Source organism: Gadus macrocephalus, chromosome 2 (genome assembly GCF_031168955.1).
Source record: "Gadus macrocephalus chromosome 2, ASM3116895v1".
Taxonomy (NCBI): domain Eukaryota; kingdom Metazoa; phylum Chordata; class Actinopteri; order Gadiformes; family Gadidae; genus Gadus; species Gadus macrocephalus.
Genome location: NC_082383.1, coordinates 2680935 through 2698050, shown reverse-complemented (window position 1 = coordinate 2698050; position 17116 = coordinate 2680935). Strand labels below are relative to the sequence as shown.

Genomic DNA, 17116 nt, shown 5'->3' with positions numbered 1-17116 from the left:
ATCCACGGCGGTATGCGGTAGGACAGGTTAGCGTTCCCATTATGTCCCGTGGGTTTCAAAGCCCTTCCCTCACTTGGGGGGGAGGGGGGGGAGGAAATCCATTTCCTCATCAAACTGCCTTTGTTTGTACTGGCACGTGTTCAGGTGTGCAAACACCATAGAGGCGATACTCTCGATTAGCGGGATACACCTCGCATAGGAGGGAAACAAACAAACAAAAGAAAACCGCCCTCGCAGGCCAGGAAATGAAGCGCCGCGCCCCCGGTTCGGCTTACGTCATCGAACCGAGGGGAAGAGCTTCTCCACAGTGGATATACATTACAGAGGCGGGTGTGGTCTCGGCAGGAATGAACTTATACCACAGAAGGACGGCTCGTGCAAGCAGCACTTATTCAAATAAATAAAGGAAAACTCAAGTAGTTCCAAGTGACCTCACAACGTCGAGTCTAGGAGTGCTTTGTGCAATACCCACTGGCGGCATGGAGCATGGACCTTAGGACGGTGTTGCGTGTCTTTGTGTGTGTGTGTGTGTGTGTGTGTGTGTGTGTGGCTGTGTGTGTGCGCGTCTCCGTGTGTGTTTCTAGATATGATGCATAGGTAGTAGTAGCACAAGAGACTTCTGAGAGCGATAGCAGTTCCCCTTTGTAAAAAAAAACAACATGATATTATTTGGTCATGCTTCCTCTAAGTCATCCATGCCAACTACTTATCAATGCAAAACTAAAGTGAAGGCTCTTTGTCTCTCGTAGTCCCTCCTCTACGCTAAACACAGCTGTATAGTGAGCCTGTGTAATGGCTTGAGAGAACCTGATACTCAAGCTACTGCTGTGGTTAATCTCCGTAACTCTTGTATACGACAGGGTAGTATGTGTGCTTGTGTTTGTATACTTTTATATGCAGCATACAGGGAGGGGTGTTCCTGTGTGTGAGCAAGGCTGCTCACCTCCGTGGCAAGGCAAGGGGGTTACTGAATGGACGTACGTGGAACACACACACACACACACACACAAGGGCGCACACGCCCGCCAACACACACACACACAAAGGGGGAACGAGATATGAACATTCAACGCCTGCGCGCCTCCGGTGGGGGACACATCCTCCGTCGCTCAGCGGTGTGGCCCCTCCCTCCAGGTGCGACCCCTCCCTCCAGGTGTGACCCCCTCCCTCCAGGTGTGACCCCCTCCCTCCAGGTGTGACCCCCACCAGTCCCACGTTCTCTGGTCCAGACAGCAGCCACAGTCAGCATCAGTCCCCCAATGCAACTCCCCCCTCCCTCCCTCCCTCCCTCCCTCCCTCCCCTCCCTCCCCCCCTCCCTTCCCAGAGGTCTGTTTAAATCCCTGGCCCCCCCGCCTCCGTCAGAGGGGATTCAGAGGGGGGCGGGGGCTCAGCCCCCAGTCAGTCCGGACAGTGGTAGCTGTTGATCCACAGCAGGTCGTCCAGCACGCCCCAGTGCAGGTACAGGATGGAGCCCACCACCAACACGTGCATGATCTGGTGGCTGTTGCACCAGTAGTCGAAGAGGCCGGGGCTGAAGCGCTCGGGGATGCGCGTGATGTTGATGATCCCGCCCAGCACGGCCAGCGCGTCCATGGTGAGGAAGTGGCGCAGCGAGGTGGGGCTGCCGCCGCCCACGCCCGCCCAGCGCAGCAGGAAGAAGGTGAAGCGAAAGAGCAGCTGCCAGGCGAAGGACCGCAGGCGGCGCACGCTGCTGCTGGCCGTGACGGCGCAGTAGATGGCGTAGCTGGAGAGCACGATGTAGGTGATCAGCGCGAGGGTGCGCGTGAAGGGGTAGCACAGCAGCGTGCTGTACACGATGGGGAGGGCACCTGGGGGAGGAGTGGGGGAGGGGGGGGAGGGAGAGAGAGAGAGAGAGAGAGAGAGAGAGAGAGAGAGAGAGAGAGAGAGAGAGAGAGAGAGAGAGAGAGAATCAAAAGTCAACTCACAGTAAGATAAAGAAATACCTCAAAATAATGCTAGCTCCATGGTTTGAGGGATTTGGGTTTTTCATCCGAAAGGCTTTTCGTGCAAGCCTTTGCCCAGAAGCTCCCCTTTCCTGAGACTGGCAAGATAGCAGGATCAGCTGGGTGGTGATAAGGGTATTTGGCTCTCTGTTGTAATGTTCTGGGTTCAAACCCGAACAGCAGTCCTTGAGCAAGATGCCTCACCCTTACTTGCTAACCCTTCCATGCTAAGGAATTCATGTCATGTCTCTTTCGAAATAGCTTTTTCTAATGAACTGGCAGCACGGATATTTTCTTTAATCCGGCTCAACCTCTTTCCGATTGGACTGTACTGAGGAACCTGAACGAGTCTGAAGATGTGACACACAGATAATGTCTCCCGTCACATTTGGCCTCCACCCAGGGGCAGTGAGACCATTTAACCATGAAGCATAGAAGCAGAGGGTACAGCAGCCCGGTAAACCTATGCTCGAACCAGCAAAATATTTCCTCACAAATCCCTAGATCTTTCATTTGCATTTTGCGAATGGGCCCGGTTCATTTTCATATGTTGTAGGATGCGGTGAGTGTGCTTCTTTGTATATTATATCCCTGACCTCATCAGGGTTAGGGAAATAACACAAGCCACATCTCTCATGTCTAAGTTCATCTACTAAAAGTCTAAAGCGTGCTGGGGCTCCGGACCGTAGATTCCGTCACAGCTGCCGCCAAAGACTCAAGACTCACTTCAGAGTTCACCTAGACTCTGCATAGCAACCCCCCTTACCCCCCCCCCCCCCCTCTTAATCACTTATTGTACGTTGTACATCCTGGCACTTTAAAATAGTACTGAGCATCGTGTAGCCTCTTATCTGAGCTGTCTTTGTTGTGTACGGGGAATGTGTTAACCTAGCGATTGTAAGGGCTTGGCACTTGGTTTCTATGAACACCCTTACTGTACCCACAGAGATATATCGTCGTTTCTACTTCTTCTGACAAATGCATCCATTGTAAGTCGCTTTAGACAAAAGCGTCTGCTTAAGGCCCTAAACTTCAACGTAGACGGACGGAGAGCCAGGCAGCGTACCCAGTGTGTTGATCATACATATCCCACACATGTCCAGCTTCAGCAGGGTGTGGTAGACAGGCTCGCCGCCCTCGTGGTTCATGAAGAGGTGGTAGACCACCGAGCCCAGCTGGGGCGAGAGGCAGGCCAGGAAGTGGACCACGCCCAGCCAGGTGACACTGATCTGAGACCAGGGGATGTTTAGGGGCATGAGCACCAGGAAGCACACCAGTGGGATGCCTGCGGAGAGGAGGGAGAGAGAGAGAGAGAGAGAGAGAGGCAGAGAGACGTCTGCTTTTACTGTTTGCAATTTGCCTATTCAAGACTGTCTAGCCGGTGTCATTTTTGTATGCCTTTCCAAGGGAAATAGGGAGTTTGCGTGTGACTGATGGAAGGAGAGATCGAGACAGGGGTAGGGTAAAGGTCCTGAAGAATTTGAGTTGTAAAGTGACACTTTTGGTTTCACTAAAACGTTATTGATTATTATGCCATATGAAAGCAGCATGGTTAGGTGATGGGCACACAGTGGCCTCAGTGGTACTGAGGTTTGAATGACACAGTCCCCTAATCAGCCATGTTTGCGCTATGTCTCTTAGAAAGGAGGCTTAGAAACGAGCGGCCAAGGTCCAAGTCCGGCTAATGTTATCCTTAAGTACCAGAAACTCACACACAGGTCTGAATGGATAGATGATGACCTGTGTGTCCTGACTGCTGCTGGTTTCGATTGCAACTTGGCGCGTCTATCACCGAGCGCCTAATGCGCTGAGGTGCAGCGCCTTTCAAATCATTCGCTCCGGTTACAGATATGTTGTGGATTCCTTTACAGAGGCTTTAATGGAACTTTCTTTGTCCGTTGTACAGTACCCCGGTTAACATGTATGCATGCATAATAAACGGCGGAATAGATAAATGATAAGAACATCCCCACACTGCTCAGTGGGTGTGTGTGTGTGTGTGTGTGTGTGTGTGTGTGTGTGTGTGTGTGTGTGTGTGTGGGCGTGTCTCTGATAATGAGACACAGCTTTCGGTGGAGCCGCTAATGCCCACATAACATAAAGCAGCCGCGCTCCCGTGAGTCGTGCGTGTGCGGGCACGGACTTAGTGCTTGGCGTGCAAAATAGGGTCCTTGAAAATACGACACGACGGGGCGAGAAAAAAAACAAAAACACACACGCACATGACCATGTGTCCATAGACACCGCCGCATCCCCACCTGGGCCTCCTCTCCTGCAGCGCCCCGTCAACCCAATGTCATTGTTCTTTTTTTTTCTCCGCCAGCCAGGTGAAACTGTTCATGCCATCCAACACATCTATCTATTTTAAGTATTGTCTGCACGACCCCGGCCCCCCCCCCCCCCCCCCCCCCCCCCCCCCCCCCCTCCAAGCCCCACACACACACGCACACACACACACACGCACACACACACACACACACACAGCTGTTGTCCCGGACAGAGATTCTCCACAGGGGTCTCGGCCAAGTCATTCACAAGCTCCTTGCATGCTGCCATGGGCTTGTGTTGGGTGTGTGGGGGGGGGGCTTGGGGGCCTAGTGGTGCTTGGGGCTGGGTGTTGGGGGTCTAGGAGGGCTGGAAGGGTATTTTGGGACTCATTTGGAGTGGGGCAGCCTGGGTTACAGCATGAGCACAGTCCCCATGCAGACTTACTTTCCCCTTTTTGCCCTTCTACTCAGTGAGTGCATTTGCATACAGTCTTAGTGTAACAAAGATTGCTCGGGCTGTGGCAGGTCAACATGTTGAAATCTCGACCACGGTTTACAAGTGTGTATCTAAGCCATCTTTTCAAAAGTCAACAAGGCAAAATCAAACACAAACAAGCACAAATAAACACACAAACATATGATCATGATCTTTACTGAGTTCTTTTTAAATATAACTATTACAATTATATCAGTGTTATCTATGTGTTATTATAGGTGTAATGAACCAAAAAAGAAGCCTTTCCCCTCTAACATCATGAACTCCCATCAGCAGGCCGGGCACTCACCGTGAGTGTAGATGTTCCCCAACTCATTGTGGAGGTAAAACAGACTCCTCACGCACTCGGGCAGTGAGGAGACCGGCCGGTACCCGGTGAGGACGTATCTGTTGAACTGCAGGTGGGGAGGAGAGCTGGCCCAGTCCAACAGCCTGGGTCCGCTCAGGAACGCCATGGCGACCATCACGGTCAAAACGATGCCCCAAAACACGTAGAAAAAAGACTGTACACCTATATACAAATTCAGGAGGAATATTGCGATTAAAAACGTACTGGGCACCATTGGTGCTGCCGGTGACCGATGTGTTTGTATTGTGCAGTTAGCCACATAGCCCGCTGTGGGGCTACGGTGCGGGGCTAGCGGTCGGGGGAGCCCTCCGACACCGCTGCGTGGTCACCGCTGCCCGGCGACGGCGTCGCTCGCTGGCCGCTGGTCGAGTCGGAGAACCGCACGCGTGTCATCCGCGGGGGTCGACGAAAACACGGCCAACCCCGTGCATGGTGCGGGTCCGTGAGGGTCATCACATTTGGCATCGAGCATCAGTGGTCTTTATAAGCGAAGGAAAAGCCGGGGGGTGTTTAGCAAACCAAATGAGCCAAACGGGCAGAGACCCGGACACGTCCATCGATGGCTGCAGGATCATCCCGCGGATCCATGCAAGTGCCCAGCCGGGGAGGGAGAGAGGGGAGAGGGGTTGGGGAGGGGAGAGGGGTTGGGGGGGGGGTTCCGGGGTTAACAGCGTGCTACCTGCCTCCGATCACCCACCCCTCACACTGATGCTGCATACAAGTGTTGAATAACCCTTCTCTCTGGATGCCAGCAGTGTCGGTCTTGCTCGTTGGTCTGCGAGTGGAGGTCAAGAAGACCGCTCTGCCTTGAGAACGATCCGTGGTCGTGTGTTCATATCCAGATCCGGATTGTGTCTGTGGGCTAAACAACGCGGGCAAGACCAGTTGCTTTGATGCTGGGACGGACGACCGGGCGGCGGCGGTCGGGGTGACCGGGCGGTGCTAGCGGTAGCAGCCGGCTAGCAGCAGCCGTCCTGGGCATGCCCTCGCTGAGCGCCGAGGCTGAGATTTGAGCCGGCAGATTCCAGACAATGCCTGATGGATCGGTCTATGTAATATCCTCAAAGTCAAGGGTGCTATCCGATAAAAAAATAAAACGATAGACTGCCTCCCACCACTGTTTCCATTGTGTATTTATTTCCAGAACATATCCCGTCTCGGACCCGGCCTTTCGGTACCAGGAGCCCGCAGCGCTGTGGAGACGGCGCGGTGTGGGAGCGACACCACCGGAGGCTGTGACGTGGTGTGGCTCTCCTGACGGGAGAGGCTGCGGAGGGAGCGGGCTGGCGAATGGAAGAGGTTCAATGAGGAGACCGCCACGGGGATGTACTCGGCCCGGATCACGCCACTCGTGTTGTGATGCCCCCTCCCTGCCCGCCTGCTTGCACCCTTCACGCAGCCTCTGGCGACGCGCTCTCTCCCATACGTCCACTGCGCCTAAATTAGGGTTATGTTTAGTTTGCAGCAATATATATATATACTTTTCTTGGACCACTGCACAGCGAACGAAACAAATGCTTCAGTAAGACTAAAACATACGTATTCATTATTAGGCCTTGTAATTTACATGCAGAGTCATAGGCTAAATTAACTATTAAGACCTCAACAGGACTTTTAAAATGCATAAAACACCACAGAATTCGGTACATGAACGGACAAGCGAAGTCGGATAAGAACACCTATAACTCGTTCATTGTCGGCTTTCTACCTGCATACCAGCATCGTATCGCATATCGGAGTTCGCGTTCTGCACATGCTCGAGATCGTAAAGCCGGGCCCCGTGAGCCGAAAGTCGAAGGAGACGGTAATCGTGTTGTTGTCGCCATAGACATAAATAATCCTTATTTCTTCCTTAAGTATAAATATTTAATTATTTCTTTATATGTTTATGGTTGTCGCCGTCGGAAAAGGAGAAATGGCGATTTATTTAAAGGGGACATATTATACCAACAGGTGGCGTAACTGGATGGGACTCTCAAAATCGACGCCACTTCGCCCGAGGCGGGACTTTACGTCCTACGTCACTCGCTATGGGTGTGCAGTGTGCACGAACTTCCTTGCACTACCGGATTATGAGCGTCAGTGTCGTTCGCGATGGAGGGTGGGTGACATTCCTACAGTCTGTGATGATAGGCTATATTTCTCGGCAGTGGGGTGCACAGTTTGGACTGTTCTCTGTTCTTCGAAAAAAATCCCTAGCTAACCCTAACTATTTATATTAAACTGTGAACCATTTTGCAACAGGCAACTGTGTGTTGGTGTGTCTTATTGCTTCCCATGTCTGCGTCTGCATCTTTCCCACTCCTGGCTAATAGTTTCAGCTTTTGTACTGTATATCAGAAATGATCACCCTGGACCACACTGCTGACTTGTTGATGTTTTGTGAGCACTCACGCATTTCTCTAGGTATCTTAAGTTTCCTACTGGAGTCATCAAAACTTTGGACTTTGTGTTATTGTAAGAAATATTGTGTTGCAAAAACACTATCTTACCCTTACCGTAACATTTCATCATCATAAACTACAAGTTACACAAAATAGCATGCAAACATCCAGTCCAATATGAAAGAAAAAAGCTAGCTTCATTAAGGAATCGAACCCCTTATCCCCGCGTCAATGAGTTGTTCTCTGACCACTAACCCATCAGGTCTTAGTACATGTGATTCAAGAGTTAACCACTAGACAATCTTTTAATCTTCGGTTGCCTAGGAATTGTAAAGACATTGATGTGTGTACATTGTGCACGTATCCGTCACTCGCGATGTGTGTGCAGTCCAAAATGAAAGAAAAAACCTTGCATCACTATGGAATCGAACCCCCAATCATCAGTCTTTAAACGTTGGTCGTTGGTAACTGTAAACAAAGAGATCGCATTTTGTTTAACTGCTAACTAACAAACGGGTTTATGCGTTCACTGAACAAAGATTATGGAAATAAAAGACCACTTTTCCATCAGAAAAATCATCAGAACCGTTATTACCAACCCATAGACACTAAAAGCCAAAACCTTTCTCACATGCACACCCATCGCGAGTGACGGCTACGCGCACATATGCACACCCATAGCGAGTGACGTAGGACGTAAAGTCCCGCCCCGGGCGAAGTGGCGTCGATTTACGCCTCGTGCCCACTTCACCGTCAGTCAAAGGACTCAGAAGGCGTGGCTGACGGATGGGGGAGGTTTCCAGGGTCGTCAGAGCCCGAGTAGTGTCACAGTGCTTACATTTGCATACGTGTTCTGATTGGATGACGGATCCGTCGCTACCGAAAAAGTTTAACATTTTTCAACTTTTTGACGGAGCCTTCAGCGCACGGATCCACAATGCATTGCGCGTCCGTCCCCATTCAGAGTCAATGGGGATCAGTCAACGGACAGAGGCGTTAGAGAGTCCCGTAACTGGATGTAGAACCGCCGCTGGCTGTCAGTTCACTTCGGGTCCATGTCATTTCTCCGACGCTCCATTGTTCCGACCTCTTGGTCGTTTGCGGACTTTTTCGCGGAACAATGTAGCGTCGGATAATGACATGGACCCGAAGTGAACTGACAGCTGTCTACTGAAAACATCTTTCTCGAATGTTGCTGAGTTTGTTGTTGCTGGTGACGTAAAGAGGTTCTATTACCACTAGTTGAAACGGGTAGAGCGCCGCCTATCGTACCGGGGCATGACATGCTTCCGCCAATGAATCAATTTTCTAACCGCCATATACTCAGACAATTGCAGTTGTACAATTGAGGAGCATAGTCGAACTATGGCTTCAATCGGTTTAGGCTTTGCATGTAAACGTACTGACAGAAACGAGAGCTGACTCGACAGTCGAAATGGAAGGCCAACAAACAACTGCCTTTTGGGTTGCATTGTTTTGTCGCAGCCCCGTCAAAGGAACCACAAGCCCCTCCCCTTGTTATCAAGTGTGAATTCCGTTTTCCTCTCTCCCCCAGACCGCGGACACCTCATACCCACACACTCGTCAACAGTGGGTTGCTCGTGAAGTATTAAACAAGGGTGCGAACCGTGCTTCTGCACTTCTTTTCACGTCGAAGGAGGGGGGAACAACAGGTTGGAAACCAGTGGGTCAAGTATTCTGCCTGTTCTTGCATTTTGTTAAGATTTGATTACGATTATTTGTGATTTTGTTTTTACCTCTCACTGATGGTGAATAACTATGTAACTGGTGGTGTATAACTATTTGCTTTATGAAATTAATCAGGGGAACCTTTTTCAGACAGTAATGTACGTTCTAAAGCCATCATCTTGATGAATTAATATTTGTATTCCTATAACAATTACTCTCATCGTCTTTCAGGATAAACCAAAGCGGTCAAATCTGCGAGCATACGGACGCACAGTATGTCCAACAACTGCCTCCGCATCGGTCTCCTGCTGTCTCTGCTCCAGTGCAGCCATCAGTCATGCCTGGCAGGGACAGCCAGCCAGTGCAAGAACGCAGACTTCCCCCCGGGAATCAACCTGGCAGGGGAAGGCTTCGACATCACCAAGATGGCCCGCAAAGGGGCCTTTGTCATTGACTTGAAACTCTGGGAGCACAAGGACAAAACGTGCACCCTGTGCCCCAACCCCTTCTTGGAGGGCAAGAAGCAGAAGCTGCCCCTTTCGGTGACGGACTGGAGGCCCAACCAATCATGCAAGATGAAGCTGTCCAGCAGCACGTACCGGTCCAGCGAGGCCCTGGTCACCTCCAGCTCTTCCTCAGTGACAAACAACTGGAAGGTGAATCTGGATTTTGCAAAGGAGGACACAAAAGCCTCCTTGATGCTGGCCGGGACCGATTCCAAACTGGCCGAATACTCCATGGAGAAGACTAAGAGCGACAAATTCAGCTTCACCAGTCAAAGCATCTCCTGCGAGTACTACAGGTATGGTCAAATGAACACACGTGAAGACACCTTTCTCTGCACTCCTTTCTCCCATTTTATTGGGGGGGGGGGGGCATTTGTCTAAGGAGGTTGAGCAGGTTGGCTGGTAACTGGAAGGTTGCTACTTCGATCCCTGGCTCCTCCTAGCGTGAGTGTCTAGGGGTCCCCGAGCAAGAGACCTCACCCTGACTGCTCCCGACGTGCTGGCTGTCTTCTTGCTCGATTCAATATTGATTCACTGCTGATGACGTTGATGTTTTTGTTACCGACGGGGGACAGCTTTCGGGTCGTACACAAGCCGAGGTTACACAAGGAGTTCTACGCAGCGCTGAAAGACCTTCCCAAGACCTTCTCCCCTGAAAACAAGCAGCGCTTCTACAAACTGATCGACACCTACGGCACCCATTACATCACTCAGGTAAAGATAGGACTATCGCCTTTTGAATTAGGAGGCCATGAATTAATCCTCTTGCAAATATATATTCGTCATTAGCTCCCTAAAATGGATTACCATATTATTCTTTAATGTTATCCGATGATGCCACCATGCGTTCTGATTGGGCCACTGTTCCTCCCGACCTGTTGACAGGTGAAACTGGGCGGGAGTGTGAAGTCAGTGACCAGCATCAGGCAGTGCCTGGCCAGCCTGCAGGGCCTCAGTGCGGAGGAGGTGGCCATGTGCCTGGAGGCCGAGGCCGCTGTAAGCATCGGCGTCGCAAGTTTGAAATCTGAAGCGAAGCACTGCAAGAAGGACATCCAGAAATCTGACAGCAAGTCCAGTTTCTCCAGCATGTTCAACGACAGGTAAGGCCTCTGTGCTACACGTCGGGATTCTTGTGGAGTCTGACTCCTAATATAACTATTTGAGGTAGAGCGGTTTGGCTGGTAACCGGAAGGTTGCCAGTTCGATCCCCGGCTCCCGGAGTGTTGCGGTCTCTCTAAGCAAGACAACTCACCCTAACTTCTCCTAACAGGCTGGTTAGGAGAACTGGTTTGGTCTGTGAATGTGTGTATGAATGGGTGAATGTTTGGCAATGTTGTAAAGCGCTTTGAGTGGCCACTGGTTAGAAGAGCGCCGTAAAAATGCAGTCTATTTAACATCTACATTTTCAAACATACCTTTCTCCCCTAAAGGTTCACCGAGGTAGAAGGAGGAGAGACCAGGGAACCGGAGCTACTCTTCTCCGCGGACAAGGACCCCTCCGCCTACAAAGCCTGGCTGGACTCTGTGCCCCGGCTCCCCAACCTTGTGTCCTACTCCCTGAACGCCCTGCAGGAGCTGCTTCCCGCCAAGGGAGAGAAGCGCAAGCACCTGCGTACGGCCATCTCGCACTACATCCTGGAGAGGGCCCTGATGAGGAACTGCTCAGAGCGCTGCAAGGCCGGTGCCAGGCGCTCCCAGAGCGAGCCCTGCGCCTGCAGCTGCCAGGGCGACCCGGCCGTGACCCCCGACTGCTGCCCCTCGCGCCGGGGCATGGCCCGCGTGCTGATCACCGTCCAGAAGGCCACCGGGCTGTGGGGGGACAGCACAACCTCCACTGACGGCTTCGTGAAGATCACATTCGCCGGGACGGTCAAGAGACAAACCCCCGTGTGGCTCAACAACAACAACCCGACATGGGGCAGCGTCTTCGACCTGGGCGACCAGGACCTGTCCGCCGGCCGGACCCTGCGCCTCGAGGTGTGGGATCAGGACAACGGCTGGAACGACGACCTTCTGGGGAACTGTGAGAAGTTGGTGGGCCAGGGCGTGACGGAGGAGGTGTGCGCCCTGAACCATGGCCGGCTGTACTTCAAGTGGGAGGTGAGGTGCGCGCCCAGTCTGGGAGGAGCCGACTGCATGGAGTACAAAGCCTCCCCGATGAGCCAGCAGCTGCAGAAGGCGTTCGTGTCGCGCCACAGCCAGCGCGTGCCCCAGGCCTTGCTGAAGGAGAACGGGGTGTTTCTCGCGGTGCCTGGGCGCCACGGGAACCAGAGTGCCGCCTCCCCTGCTTTGCCGTTTTTCCCGGTACCGTGAGGTGTGACACGCCGAAGTATTGTGCGTGATTTCACCTCCAGCCAATAGTTACGGCAGGCTGATGGTGTTGTAAAGGCAATGCGTAAACAAGATAACGAACGGAAATGTTCGCAACCGCACATTTTCAATTGCAATTGATTATTTATCTATATTAATGTTCGTGATATAAACAATTATTGAATATTTATTTGTAGATGACATTACTTGTGTATGTTTTTATCCTATTACTTCCTGCTATGTTAACTGCAGCACCTGCTCCAACCACAGCGTCAACAATACAACCCTTGTTTGTAATAGAATGGTTTAATCGTCGGCTACTGCATCACAAACCAGCATGTCTTTTGGCTTTTAGCCATGCTTGTACCACCAATTCAGAGTGTTATATTCTGCTTGAATAAAGCGTGTGGCTCATCATCCTTGTTTCGGTTTTTATTTTGTATTGAGCTGGTGGAAACTGTGGTGGTCTTGATGAATGAAGGAAATGGTTGGTACTTTCTGTCTGCGCTAGATACTTTTAAAACCCTTGAGTAGAACGAAGGACGCACGTTGACTTCATCGCGGACAGATGGTCGATCATCGGGTCAAAATATATATATCTATGCTATTCTTGGAACACTGCACAGCGACCGAAACAAATGCTTCAGTTACACTGAAACTTAATTATTTAATTATATTATTATTATTATTATTATTATTATTATTATGTCAGGCTGTTACAATTGTAACTAGGCTATAAGACTATCACTGGCATATATGAAGCTCTATACATAAATATCTGTTTTTGACAACCTTTAGAAGTGCTATACTTTCAGATCCTCCTAGCATTGTTATAAACAATAAATAGTGTAAAGTAAATCATGTAACAACAATAAAGCAATACTAATGTTTCACAGACAAATATACCATTAGTAGTCCTATACACTCAATATGCATCGGCAACAGTCCTCCACTAAAGTAATACAATCTAAATTAATTATATGTATATTGTCATCATCAGGGCCTACACAATCTGACCACAAGCCACCACTTCACAGAAACGAGAGCTGACTCAACAGTTGAACTGGAAGGCCAACAAACATCTACCTTTTGGTCTGCATTGTTTTGTCGCAGCCCCGTCAAAGGAACCACAAGCCCCTCCTCTTGTTCTCGATAGAGTTTGAAATCAGTTTTCCTCTGTTCCACCCCAGACCGCGGACACCTCATACCCACACACTCGTCACCAGCGTGTTTCTCGTGAAGTATTAAACAAGGGTGCGAACCATGCTTCTGCACTTCAATTCACGTCGAAGGCTGGTGGAACAACAGGTTGGAAACCAGTGAGTCAAGCATTCTTTCTGTTCTTGCATTTTGTTAAGATTTTATTACGATTATGTGTGATTTAGTTTTTACCTTTCACTGACGGTGAATAACTATGTACCTGGTGGTGTATAACTATTTGCTTTATGAAATTAATCAGGGGAACCTTTTTCGGACAGTAATGTACAGTCTAAAGCAGGGGTCTCAAACTCGCGGCCCGGGGGCCAATTGAGGCCCGCGGGATGATATTTTGTGGCCCACTACTTGACGTCAAAGTTTAGTGTTATTGCGGCCCGCGCATTGTTGTCAAACACAGATCATTGCTGAGTCCCTTGCCACGCTTTTTTATCACTTGTGATAGGGTGACCAGATGTCCCGGTTTTCCCGGGACAGTCCCAATTTTGAGTTGCATGTCCTGAGTCCCGATAAAAGCCAAAGGACTCTAAAATGTCCCGGTTTCCACCAACCACTATGAAATGTCCCCTGTTGTCAGCGATTACATAGCCAACGTGATCTAATTATAGACTTTTTTTTGTGGAATACTTTTTGTGGCCCAGCCTGACCCAGACTCTACCTCCAGCGGCCCCCAGGTAAGTTGAGTTTGAGACCCCTGGTTTAAATCCATCATCTTGATGAATTAATAATTGTATTCATCTAACAATTACTCTCATCGTCTTTCAGGATAAACCAAAGCGGTCAAATCTGCGAGCATACGGACGCGCAGTATGTCCAACAACTGCCTCCGCATCGGTCTCCTGCTGTCTCTGCTCCAGTGCAGCCATCAGTCATGCCTGGCAGGGACAGCCAGCCAGTGCAAGAACGCTGACTTCCCCCCGGGAATCAACCTGGCAGGGGAAGGCTTCGACATCACCAAGATGGCCCGCAAAGGGGCCTTCGTCATTGACCTGAAACTCTGGGAGCACAAGGACAAAACGTGCACCCTGTGCCCCAACCCCTTCCTGGAGGGCAAGAAGCAGAAGCTGCCCCTTTCGGTGACGGACTGGAGGCCCAACCAATCATGCAAGATGAAGCTGTCCAGCAGCACGTACCGGTCCAGCGAGGCCCTGGTCACCTCCAGCTCTTCCTCAATGACAAACGACTGGAAGACGGATCTGGAATTGGGCAAGGTGGGCAACACAGCCTCCTTGATTCTGGCCGGGACCAATTCCAAACTGGCCGAATACTCCATGGAGAAGACTAAGAGCGACAAGTTCAGCTTCACCAGTCAAAGCATCTCCTGCGAGTACTACAGGTATGGTCAAATTAACACACGTGAAGACATCTTTCTCTGCACTCCTTTCTCCCCTGTCATTTGGGGGGTCATGTGGCTCAGGAGGTTGAGCAGGTTGGCTGGTAACTAGAAGGTTGCTACTTCGATCCCTGGCTCCTCCTAGCGTGAGTGTCTAGGGGTCCCCGAGCAAGAGACCTCACCCTGACTGCTCCCGAATGTGCTGGCTGTCTCCTTGCGTGGCCATCGGTGTGTGATTGTGTGTATGAATGGTTGAATGTTAAGCAATGTTGTAAAGCGCATTGAGTGGCCACTGGCTAGAAAAGCGCTGCATAAATGCAGTCCAATTACTACATAGTGGACAGGATGTAGGTAAACGTTTGAATGAAGGCCTGTGGTTCCTTACAGGTCATTAAAGACCACCTACGTCGTGGATTCAATATTGATTCACTGCTGATGACGTTGATGTTTTTGTTACCGACGGGGGACAGCTTTCGGCTCGTACACAAGCCGAGGTTACACAAGGAGTTCTTCACAGCGCTGAAAGACCTTCCCAAGACCTTCTCCCCTGAAAACAAGCAGCGCTTCTACAAACTGATCGACACCTACGGCACCCATTACATCACTCAGGTAAAGATAGGACTATCGCCTTTTGAATTAGGAGGCCATGAATTAATCCTCTTGCAAATATATATTCGTCATTAGCTCCCTAAAATGGATTACCATATCATTCTTTAATGTTATCCGATGATGCTACCATGCGTTCTGATTGGGCCACTGTTCCTCCCGACCTGTTGACAGGTGAAACTGGGTGGGAGTGTGAAGTCAGTGACCAGCATCAGGCAGTGCATGGCCAGCCTGCAGGGCCTCAGTGCGGAGGAGGTGGAGATGTGCCTGCAGGCCGAGGCCGCTGTCAGCATCGGCGTCCAGAATTTGAAATCCGAAGGGAAGCACTGCAACAAGGACATCCAGAAATCTGACAGCAAGTCCAGTTTCTCCAGCATGTTCAACGACAGGTAAGGCCTCTGTGCTACACGTCGGGATTCTTTTGGAGTCTGACACCTAATATAACTATTTGAGGTAGAGCGGTTTGGCTGGTAACCGGAAGGTTGCTAGTTCGATCCCCGGCTCCCGGAGTGTCGAGGTGTCTCTAAGCAAGACACCTCACCCTGACTTCTCCTAACAGGCTGGTTAGGAGAACTGGTTCGGTCTGTGAATGTGTGTATGAATGGGTGAATGTTTGGCAATGTTATAAAGCGCCTTAAAAATGCAGTCTATTTAACATCAACATTGTTAAATGTAGGTTCACCGAGATAGAAGGAGGAGAGACCACGGAACCGGATCTGCTCTTTTCCGCGGACAAGGACCCCTCCGCCTACAAAGCCTGGCTAGACTCGGTGCCCCGGCTCCCCAACCTTGTGTCCTACTCCCTGAGCGCCCTGCACGAGCTGCTGCACGGCAAGAAAAATGATTGTAAGCGCAAGCACCTGCGCACGGCCATCTCGCACTACATCCTGGAGAGGGCCCTGATGAGGAACTGCTCAGAGCGCTGCAAGGCCGGTGCCAGGCGCTCCCAGAGCGAGCCCTGCGCCTGCAGCTGCCAGGGTGACCCGGCTGTGACCCCCGACTGCTGCCCCTCGCGCCGGGGCATGGCCCGCGTGCTGATCACCGTCCAGAAGGCCACCGGGCTGTGGGGGGACAGCACAACCTCCACTGACGGCTTCGTGAAGATCACATTCGCCGGGACGGTCAAGAGACAAACCCCTGTGTGGCTCAACAACAACAACCCGACATGGGGCAACGTCTTTGACCTGGGCGACCAGGACCTGTCCGACGGCCGGACCCTGCGCCTCGAGGTGTGGGATCAGGACAGCGGCTGGGACGACGACCTTCTGGGGAACTGTGAGAAGTTGGTGGGCCAGGGCGTGACGGAGGAGGTGTGCGCCCTGCAGCACGGCCGGCTGTACTTCAAGTGGGAGGTGAGGTGCGCGCCCAGTCTGGGAGGAGCCGACTGCATGGAGTACAAAGCCTCCCCAATGAGCCAGCAGCTGCAGAAGGCGTTTGTATCGCGCCACAGCCAGCGCGTGCCCCAGGCCTTGCTGAAGGAGAACGGGGTGTTTCTCGCAGTGCCTGGGCGCCACAGGAACCAGAGTGCCGCCTCCCCTCCTTTGCCGTTTTTCCCGGTACCGTGAGGTGTGACACGCCAAAGTATTGTGCGTGATTTCACCTCCAGCCAATAGTTACGGCAGGCTGATGGGGTTGCAAAGGCAAAGCGTAAACAAGATAACGAACAGAATTGTTTGCAAACACGCATTTTCAAATGCATTTTATTCTTTATCCATATTTATTTTTGGTGATTTAAACAATTATGACTAACATTACTTGTATATGTATATATCTATTCCATTTCTTCCTGCTACTGCAGCACCTGCTCAAACCACACCGTCAACAATATTACACTTTTGTTTGTAATAGCATGGTTTACTCTTCGGCTACTGCATCTCAAACCAGCGTGCCTTTGGGCTTGTACTACCAATTCAGAGTGTAATATTCTGAGTGAATAAAGCGTGTGGCTAAGCATTCTTGTTTCGAATTTTATTTTGTATTGAGCTGGTGGAAACTG

At 50.9% G+C, this 17116-nt stretch overlaps 4 protein-coding genes across 5 annotated transcripts in view; 3 read left to right on the top strand and 1 right to left on the bottom strand.

The window, feature by feature from the left end:
• Nucleotides 1–17116, top strand: part of LOC132471572 (myosin regulatory light chain 2, skeletal muscle) — a 261626-nt gene that overhangs the window by 153731 nt on the left and 90779 nt on the right. The gene's annotated exons all lie outside the window — the stretch shown is intronic.
• paqr4a (progestin and adipoQ receptor family member IVa) lies at nucleotides 1297–6452 on the bottom strand. Its single transcript, XM_060070510.1, has 3 exons — nucleotides 5018–6452; nucleotides 3032–3250; nucleotides 1297–1830 (listed from the first exon to the last, which is right to left on the bottom strand). The coding sequence occupies exons 1-3, from the start codon at nucleotides 5289–5291 to the stop codon at nucleotides 1400–1402; spliced, it is 924 nt and encodes a 307-aa protein (XP_059926493.1). The 5' UTR covers nucleotides 5292–6452; the 3' UTR covers nucleotides 1297–1399.
• On the top strand, nucleotides 8745–12380 carry LOC132471080 (perforin-1-like). The gene is made up of 5 exons (XM_060070103.1): nucleotides 8745–9145; nucleotides 9382–9952; nucleotides 10232–10370; nucleotides 10542–10756; nucleotides 11087–12380. Exons 2-5 carry the CDS (start codon nucleotides 9426–9428, stop codon nucleotides 11967–11969), a joined length of 1764 nt encoding a protein of 587 aa, XP_059926086.1. The 5' UTR covers nucleotides 8745–9145; nucleotides 9382–9425; the 3' UTR covers nucleotides 11970–12380.
• On the top strand, nucleotides 13159–17073 carry LOC132471072 (perforin-1-like). 2 transcript variants are annotated; one of them, XM_060070079.1, is made up of 6 exons: nucleotides 13232–13285; nucleotides 13823–13855; nucleotides 13947–14517; nucleotides 14985–15123; nucleotides 15295–15509; nucleotides 15797–17073. In XM_060070079.1, the coding sequence occupies exons 3-6, from the start codon at nucleotides 13991–13993 to the stop codon at nucleotides 16683–16685; spliced, it is 1770 nt and encodes a 589-aa protein (XP_059926062.1). In that variant the 5' UTR covers nucleotides 13232–13285; nucleotides 13823–13855; nucleotides 13947–13990; the 3' UTR covers nucleotides 16686–17073. The 2 variants fall into 2 exon arrangements, with proteins under 2 accessions (XP_059926072.1, XP_059926062.1); XM_060070089.1 differs by lacking the exon at nucleotides 13823–13855 and having other exon boundaries at nucleotides 13159–13285.